The 9,728-nt window shown below is 37.2% G+C and overlaps 1 protein-coding gene across 1 annotated transcript in view; it reads left to right on the forward strand.

The window, feature by feature from the left end:
- Positions 1-9,690, forward strand: part of LOC110032265 (rhomboid-like protein 11, chloroplastic) — a gene marked incomplete at its 3' end in the record, with an annotated part of 37,106 nt that extends 27,416 nt beyond the window's left edge. The window contains exons 3-4 of the mRNA XM_020735838.1: positions 9,422-9,507; positions 9,622-9,690. Coding sequence (XP_020591497.1) covers positions 9,422-9,507; positions 9,622-9,690 — 155 coding nt within the window. The remainder of the gene's footprint in view (positions 1-9,421; positions 9,508-9,621) is intronic.
- Between the last annotated feature and the right edge of the window lie 38 nt (positions 9,691-9,728).

The raw sequence follows: 9,728 nt of genomic DNA on the forward strand, positions 1-9,728 counted from the left end.
AAGCTTGATCAGAGGTGGATCAGACCGTTTATGGTCAACAAATGAGTTCCTTTGAGCCTACAAGCTAAAAATGTATAAAAGAAAGGAAGTAATCCACACATGGAGTAGAGATGACCTAAAATATTTTACCCATAAACTATGTAACTATATAATGATAAGAAATGAATGATAAATTGTTGATTAATATATTTACTCGCCAAAATTCAAACAATACAAGTGACTTTTTTTTAATAATGTGTAATCTTAGGCCCAACCAATGCTCGCGGAAATTAGCTAAGGTTCATGCAAAAAATAATCAAATTCAACAAACACTCTGGGAACATAGGTCAACCCGCCAATAGTGTTTTCAACCGAGTGATTAAATTCTCTCATCAACGACACTCACTATTCTAATAAGAATCCACCTAAAATTTGACCCGTAATGTTCATGCATTATAAAATTCCCATGTCGTTACCCCATAACACAGGCCAAGTCATGGCTACTGGATTCCCTCACGATAAATATATAGTGAACATTGCATGAATCATCCAAGTGGCAAAGTTTGGATGGCCACCTTCACAGATTGTGACAAGCACGACTTAATATGTCTGGCGTAAGGTGTGACCCTTCTAAGGCGACGACTTATCTGAATGGTTGAGATATGGATGTTATTAGACTTGAGTCAGACAATAGTGTATCAGACATTTCATTATCCAGCAAATTCCCCTCGTGTCTGTCGATTGGTTAAAAAAAAAATTTTGGTACAATTGAAAAAAATACCATTTCATCTCTTTATTCATGAACTAGCAATAAATTTATTTACAAAAATTGATTTACACAATAATTCAAAAAAAAAAAAATTACAGATAGTTGTCGAAACTGAACTAGATATTCGATGATCCTCTGTCGCTTGTGTCGTTTCCGCTGCCTCAACCAACCTTCTCATTTTCAGGCTCAGAGTCAGTCACTAGCTTAAAGAACTTCTCCAGATCAACCCAAGCGGGGGTAACTAGTCCAGTTTTTGTCCAAGCCATAACGTGATATTAGTCAGTCGTTCGGCATAGACCGACCAAGCTCTTTCCTAGTAGAATCTCCTCTAAGCTCTGAAAGCACATCACCTAGCCATTGTAAAAGCATAGCAGGTGGTGGCCGAAGAGTCAGAGTTCCAATTCTTTCGAAGATCAATCAGAGCAGATTTGCCACTCGAGCTGAGTTTAACCTTCACATCCTCCGCTTGCATAGGAATCCATTTAAACTCAGACCTTTTGCATTTATTTCAAGAAGATGGGGGCGACATGTCACTCTCAGAAGTCATATCCCAGGCGCATTTCTGACGGAACTGTGGGAGGTCATCACCCGAATCAGTTTTGAGAGCCTTCCCCTTGTGGTGATGCTCCTTTTAAAGTTGATCCAACTCGAGCAAGTCAACCTCACTGAGGCATTCAGTTGGATATTCCTCTGGATGATCCCTTTGATGTCCTGGTGGTGACCTTGTTGACGACTCACTTGTGTCGACAAAAAGAGGACAGCTGGCTTTGTCCCTCACTGACAAAGGCATGAATCTTAGGGTTATTGGATTGGAATTGACGGGCTCTGTCGCCTGTCCTCTTATTAAGACATTCCCTCTTATGATGGCTCAACCCTTTTGGGATCGCCGTCATTTTGATATCTGGTTGGCCCATGCTCCTAGCAACTCGATCATTCAACTAAAATCTGATCATTTGTCCCTCCTTGGAAAAGCCATAGTAGAAGGAGAAACCGAATATACAAGATCCGCACTTTTCAAACCTTCATGTCCCATATTTCGAACAGGCACCTTCAGTATTGGATGTTTCTTCGCCTTTGCAACACCCGAGCGCGCCTTCTTCTTGGTAGCCCGAACGACCAGCATTTTCTCCCTCTCTGCCTAGCAGGAGTTAGAGGCCTTCCAATCATCCTCGATCATCTCATGAGGATGTCGGGTCGCCACACCTTCTCGACATCTAGCTCTAGGTATTGATGAACCGAAAGTTTGGTCCCCTCAACCTTACTCTTCTCGAACTGTATTTTAGTCAGTGCTTTTGCCTTTACTTTTAGGGGAACATCACCAAAAGGAACTGTCTGAATGAACCATTCGTGCGGGGTGGAAGCTAAATAGAACTGTTGCTTCCAATACTTTTCCTTATTCTTCAACCCCAACGGTTGGAATTTGCTAGTCGACAAAAAGTAGACAAACATGTTCAGATCAACTTGAAACAAAAACAAGTAGTTGAATAGATCAATTAACCAAGGAATCCCTCATTGTCAAGAGAACATTGCGAAGGTCATAATGGACGCATGGAGTTGGGCTTCACTCGTGCTAGGATGATCCTATAGTCGGAGAAAATGAAGTGTAGCTCAGTATAAAATAGTAGATGAAGACCAAATCTGAACTGGTCCTTATAGAACATAAGGTCTTTGCCATAAGGTGAGGTTGCTCTATCTGCCTCACTAGCAAGTGAAAGTCTGATAGTTGCATCTATGACATGACTTCTTTGCAGTGAGTCGACTTCCAATTAAGTCATTCGTGACTGCTCATCTATAGACATCGACCTAAAATCTCTTGGAGAATATTAAGACGCCATTGAGTTATCATTGGAGTGAAACACTGAAGTCGAGAGAGTAGGGATGCCCTTTTATCTCAACTACTATATATATATAAAGTTCGGCCGTTGCGAGGGTAAAATTGAAAATAAAAATTCATTTCTGTAAAAGGACACTTAGTGAAATTAAAACAGCACAAATTTGTTAATTTAAAAATATCTTTATTCCAAAAATAACATACAAATTACAATAAAACACTGAAATTAATCCGAGGAAACAAAGTACCTAACAAGAGGATTCGACACTACTTCTGTCGAGACATGCCCCAGCGTAAGTATCCTTCTATACAAAAATTCTTCCTATGATCTAAATTGATTCAACCGGTCTGATTCAACATATGTTTGAAAGACTTGAGACTTCTCTCGCATATCTAAGAGCTATTGACGATAAGTCATCACCTTCTCCTCCACCTTCGTCATACAAGTCAATAACTTGTGTGTATCCTCATCCTGTTGGATATTGGCTGAACGAATGAAGAAACTTTCAATCTCGTCAAAACAATGAACCAACGATGAGACATCAGGATCCTTTCGGCACCTTCCCCACATGTCTTGGGGGTAGTGGAGGGTTGTCAGGGCGATCAACCCCACCCATCCTCACTTGAGTCAGCCACTCTCACCTAATGCTTGCTCTGCGTTCCTCATTTAGATTTAACAGAGCAGGATCACTTGCATCATAAATTGTCATAAATAAAAAAGACTTCGAACTAGAACCTAAAATTCAAGACAAAAGTCTCATACCCAGGAATCAAATCAATTCAGACACCGTAAGTGACACAATAAGCTCACCATGGAGTAGTGATGAAAGTGATGGAAGAACAAGGGAGCTACTTATGTGACCCGATTGGTCGGATAATTTTTGCGCCATAGTAGGTGGGTGAATGGTCGGAGCAAGAATCAAGCCAGTCATCGGAACATTCTTCCGTGTTGCACGTAAGATTGAATCAAATGACCACATCTGATCCATCAGCAGAAGCAGGAGCCTCTTCCTCTTCATGACAACTTTTTTTCTCCTCTCATCTTTTGGGCAATCCCATCCTTTCACTTTTTAAAAATTGATTGATCCGGTTCTTTGTGGTTATGTCGGCATGTGACCTAGTAAGTTTGTCCATGATCTAAATGAATCAGAGCTCAAGAGGCAATCTACTTATGCAAAGAAAAGAACGAAATCAAACATGTGAGAGCGTCCCATCGCCCACACCCTATTTATAGAAATCATGAGCTCTAAAATCAAGGGAGTTCAATCATCACGTCATTGATTATAATTGAATGAGATTTACTTTTTACATTTAATTTTTTTTTATTCTTAACACAACATCGTTTTTAAGAGCTAAAAGAATCAGTGAACAAAAACATATACTTCAAAATGGTATCGGTGCATGTTTCACTGGGTTCCAACGGTTCAAAACAAGAAAGCATGATGAAGGAAGATCCCCTGCAAGGAGATCACGTGACCCATCGAGCAATTCAAGGCAAGCTGAGTAAAAAACCGACATGAGGATGTCCGACCGGTACCAACCAAGCACCTCACTTGGAAGCTCGCTAGGAGGATATCTAAATCCTTAAAAAAAAAAAAATCTCAATACAAAGCTTATCCCGCAGGATAACTCAACCAAGGGAAGGGCTGGTTCCACAAAGCATCTTCAACCATCTAGCGGAGACTAAATGATTTCTTGCCAGGAATAAGTTCTTTGAGCTCAGCAAGTTCATTCGAGCCAATCGAGCTCTATCAACCAGGATAATCGACTGAGCTGAGCCGACCATGATTAGTTGACCGAGCTGAGATGACTGAGACAAAAACAATCAGATGATGAGTCGTTACTTATAAAAAATCTAAAATAATGAGTGTAGATCCTATCTTGATGAGGGAAAAAGTGATATTACTATTGTACTAAATTTTATATAAATAGAAGAAGCATTTATTGTAGAAGGTTGCCAGCCTTGTTTACAATTCATTTGAGTGAATATAACTCTAATCGAGAAATCACCACCCGATTTATTCCCCTTTGTACTCTTCTCTCATTATCTAAGTCTTGGGTGTGATTCACAGACATTTTTGGATTTAACAAAACCATTTGACAATTTCATCTTTTGTCATGAGTATAATTAAATGGTATCATTTTGTAGCTAACTTCTTGGTTAAAATACTCCGATCATAATTATAATTTTTTTTATAGTGTCATTTGCTAACAAAATCACTTGGTTGGTGGACATGTAACTTTTCTTTACTAGCATAAAATTTTGGAGGGATTATAGAGGTACACTTGATAATAACTTGGCTCTTTATGAGATAAAGTTAAAATAAATTTATCATCCTGAAAAATTGTTGTGGCGATAGATTGATAATTGGATTAAGCTTTACGGTATCTTTTATTTGAAAGTTTTAAATTTAATAATTCTTTTTGTTTTTTTCATATTTTCATAGGGATTTAAGGCCAAAGTAATTTACATTTGAGTTTAATGATAATAATAAACGTTTTCTCTAATTAAAATATATTTCAGCACAATCATCATCAAGCAGTGACAAAGTATTGACATTTGTAATTTGAGAGATTAATTTTTAGAATAATTTGATTAAAATTTTATCATCAATACAACCATCATTGATGCGTTTGAATGATTTCATCATATTGCTTTGGACTTTGCCAACTGTATTTGCTTGCCTGTAGAGGATTGGAGCTGTAATGTACATTTGATTGAATTTATTTTGAAAATTCATCATGTATAGGCTTTGTCAGCTCTAGCTTTATATGCAAATAATCAGGTTTGTTGGCTGAACTCCTTTTTGTCTTTTACGATCGTAACAACACTAAGGGTCTGTTTGGGGCAGCTGCAACTTATTGAATAATCTGATGATAAGCTGATTAAAAATAATCTGTTGATAAGCTAGGTGCGGTGGTTATTATAAATTTTTATTTTTTGGAAAAGACAAACTGCCGCCAAAAAGCTGCCACCGCACCTAGATAGGTGTGGCGTGAAAACGCGGTTTTCAGCATTTTGAAAATGCATAAGCTGCCAAAACGCAGTTTACCCAAACAGGTCATGTGCATTTTCAAAACACCACCGCACCGGGTCATGTGTATTTTCAAAACACCATCGCACCAAATAAGCTGCCCCAAACGGGCCCTAAGAGTTTATATTTTGAAATGATTTTTTGTTAAGACCTTGAATGACCTATGTAAATAGATGACAAAATAACCTTTGTAAATCTTGATGGTGAGCATTTAATTATTGGCCCTTTATGTAAGATAGGCATGTTAAACTGAGAATGAGTTTAAATATCATTTTTTTGAATACAACTCTTGTCAACATCAATACTTGTGATGTTAAAAGTTGAACTTGTGACCTACATGAGAATGCCAGCCGTATGACCAATATGAGTTTTACTCTCTCTAAATAGAGTTTATACATTTGATATATTTGCAATTCTTTCCAAATAATCACACTTTTTTTGAAGTGAGACAGTTTCGGTTTATTTTGTGCTAGTCTACACATACTTTCAAACTTTCAATTTGAGCATTTAACCCATTAGCCGGTGCACATCGGGGCTTTTTTGTTTTTGGAGATTTGATATGTCGTGCATGCCTTTTTGAAAAACACATTGGTCCATGCTGCACGACAATTGTTTACTTTCGTTTTATTTCAACAGGTTTCAGTTTCATCCATTTGAAAGCACAACCATTTGAGAGGTGTGGGGTCTTACTGTGGCGATTGTTCAATTTGCTATGATCAAGATGAGTGTATGACTAGGTTTTGAGTCTATTATTGATCGCACGTTGTCAACTTTCTAGAGTATGTTTGCAATTTCAATTGTAATTATTGCAAGCTACGATTTATTTTGTATTTTCAAAGAGTTATGATTTATTTGTGGATGGCTTTTATTTTACTCAGGTGGCTCTACAAAAAATTCTTCTTCTATCACTCAATAGCTTTCCATCTTAGTTTTCATTTTGTATCATGCTTTGATTCTTTTTCATTTCTTTTGTTATAACTTGTATATTATTTTAAATGTTCATTTAAGATTATTTTTCATGTTTCTTTTTATATTAGTTGTGTTTTATATCCATAAAGTCACTTCTATTATTTATGTTTCAAGTCCCATTCTTGAAATTTTGGTAGACTTCAGGCATCTATTTTACATAACAGGGCTTCTATATAGAGTTTGGGCTTACTCACCACACTAAAAAAAGTGTGTATGCGTGGCACTTAAAAAATCATGTCCTCTAAGTTCGTACCTGCATGAAAGTTTGCAAAAAGAATTTTCTCATCGCATAAAAAAATATGTGCGAGTACTATTTGGCAACATAGATCTGTTACTCCCATCACATCAAAAAAGGCACAAATGGGTTTCTCTTCTATACCTTGAAAAAGGTGTGTATGTGTATTCATTTGCATGAGAAAATTATGCAAGTAATATAAAAACACTCCATTGCTTCAGGATGGTTTCTTGTGGGTACCTAGATGCTAGGGCGAGTGACGTGCTTTTGCGCGCACAACATGTTGTAAGTACAAGGCATTGGAGTATGCAAAATTTTTGTATTTTCTTTTCTTTCTTTTATCTCTCATTTTTTTCTTTTTTTTCCTTCTCCTTTTCTTCTTTTTTCTTCACTTCTATTTTTTGTATTCTCTATTTAGAGAGAGAAATGAAGAGATTTAGTTAGTGATAGAAAGGGTGAGAGAGCGAGTAAAAGAGAGTTAAGGGGAGATGGAGGGGGTCGGGCAGTCTGGCAATAGCAGTTAAATAGGATTAACTTAAACTCTACTAAATAGAAAAAATATAACTTTATATCACACTGAATCAAATCCCATTTCTCCGATGTGAAGCCTTAAATCTTAGAGCCATGTGAACATTTATTGTTTTTCATATGCCACTGGTTTTGACGATAACTCCTACGACGAGCTTTATGTGACTTTCACTTATTCACTTGACACTAGACTAGTCAATCCCTTCCTTAGCAAGTGTGCTTTCCTACTTCTTCGCACGACACTATGCTCGATAAAGCCTACTTTCAATGTGCTTTGATTCAACTTCCTGCTTTTCACTCATTGTTAGGCTTCAGTATGCCTTCTCTAGGGAGCTCCAGTGTGATTCCCAAAGTTCTTTGTCATTGAGGGTTATGAGTTATAGCAGAAGGGAGAAAGTGAGATAATGGGGGATACGGAGAGAGGGAGTTGTTGAGAAATGGCTTGAGAGTGATGTGGAGTGTTTTTATTTTTTATTATTTTTTTTCTTTTTGTAAGGATAGCCTAATGTTCAGCTCTTATGTGAGGTGCAGGTAAGTTATATTTTTAATAATTATTATTTTATATTTTTGAAAAGTGGAACAAGGTTGAGTAAGATTAACCTTATTGAACTCATCACACCATAAGTTTGTGCAGCAAGCAACCTTTCTACTTGCTTTTCCAATTATTTTTGTGTTTATGCCAATGACTGGGATTCCACGTAGCTTGCTCTTTTTTTAGTGGTTTGCTTCTACTTATTCAAGCATGGCTCGACCAGAGCTCTTTCAGTTGTCTACCTTTCATAGCTTCTCTAGTAGGATTTTGAGGTGATGGAAATCTTTAATTTTATGATTATGGCCTTTACAGTAGTGGTAGGCCCTAATTTCCAATGGAACTTCAAGCTTGTTTGGCTACTCTATGCATTCTCTATTTTAAATCTTTGTCGTCATAATTAGTAATAATTGATTTAGGAGGGTGAAACTCAACTTGATCCATATGATGAAGGAATGGAAAAACCCTTAAATCTGATCATTTGTCCCAATCCTTGGAAAAGCCATAGTAGAAGGAGAAACCCAGTATACAAGATCTGCACTTTTCAAACCTTCAGGTCCCATATTTCAAACAGGATCCTTCGGCATTGGATGTTTCTTCGCCTTTGCAACAGCCGAGCGCGCCTTCTTCTTGGCAGCCCGAACGACTAGTATTTTCTCCCTCTCTGCCTAGCAGGAGTTAGAGGCCTTCCAATCGTCCTCGATCATCTCATGAGGATGTCGGGTTGCCACACCTTCTCGACAATATCTAGCTCTAGGTATTGATGAACCGAAAGTTTGGTCCCCTCAACCTTAATCGCCTCGAACTGTATTTTAGTCAGTGCTTTTGCCTTTACTTTTAGGGGAACATCACCAAAAGGAACTGTCTGAATGAACCATTCGTGCGGGGTGGAAGCTAAGAATCTTATCGCTCTTATGAGACTTCTATAAATTTAAAAGTGAGTGGTTTGTTGCTAATGGGACTTAATGAATGAGACAATATTGGCTGGAATGAATTTAAATAACCAGAAGAATGAAAATTTTTTATGGCATCCAAAACCACTTAAAAGGGCATCATGTCCTTAAAACTAATCATGTGTTCATCCAGTTCAATTAGTCCCTTGTATGAGTTGAGGTGAAGGACTTTGATCATTGGAGAAATAGATTCTTCTAAAATCTTGTTGACATATTTTGAAGTAGCCAGTGAAACGACGATTTTGTAGAACTTTAAACTGTCTTACCAGACACTCATTATTGAACTTAACAGTTTATATATTTTATTTTTATTAAACTTAATAGCTGCTAAACATGAATGACTTGTGTTGAGGATAAGTTCTTTGACATGATTTTACTTGTAGGTTATGTTCTTTCCTTTGATTTTACATTTATATCCTATGTCAAATTGGAGATTGTTTAAACATTTTCAAAGATTAGTGCATTTGATATACCACTAATTCTTCCATGTTAGCAGGAACGTTTTGTGAAATTCTTTTGTTCTATGCTTGCTACGTCCTACGAGGTTTTTAGACGAACATGATCTACAGACTATATTCGTTCACTCTTTTCAGATTAGAGAAATCAAGTCCTTATACCTGTACCACAGCCGGCCAGCTTGGTACCAGTTTATAACCTCAGCATTTTGCCACTTTAACTGGTAAAACCTTCAAGCTTTTCAATGTTTATATGTAAAACATTTCTTTATCTGCTTACTTGGAAGTTTGCCTCAACTTCATTTCTCTTAGGCACTGACTTCACCTTAACTTTACAGGAACCACTTATCCAGCAACCTCTTCTTCTTATATATATTTGGTAAGAGCAAATTCTTGTTCTTCATCAGGTTTTATTCTTCATTTACATTCTTTTTGGTTAATTATT

This window comes from Phalaenopsis equestris, unplaced genomic scaffold (assembly GCF_001263595.1).
Source record: "Phalaenopsis equestris unplaced genomic scaffold, ASM126359v1 Scaffold000902, whole genome shotgun sequence".
NCBI lineage: Eukaryota > Viridiplantae > Streptophyta > Magnoliopsida > Asparagales > Orchidaceae > Phalaenopsis > Phalaenopsis equestris.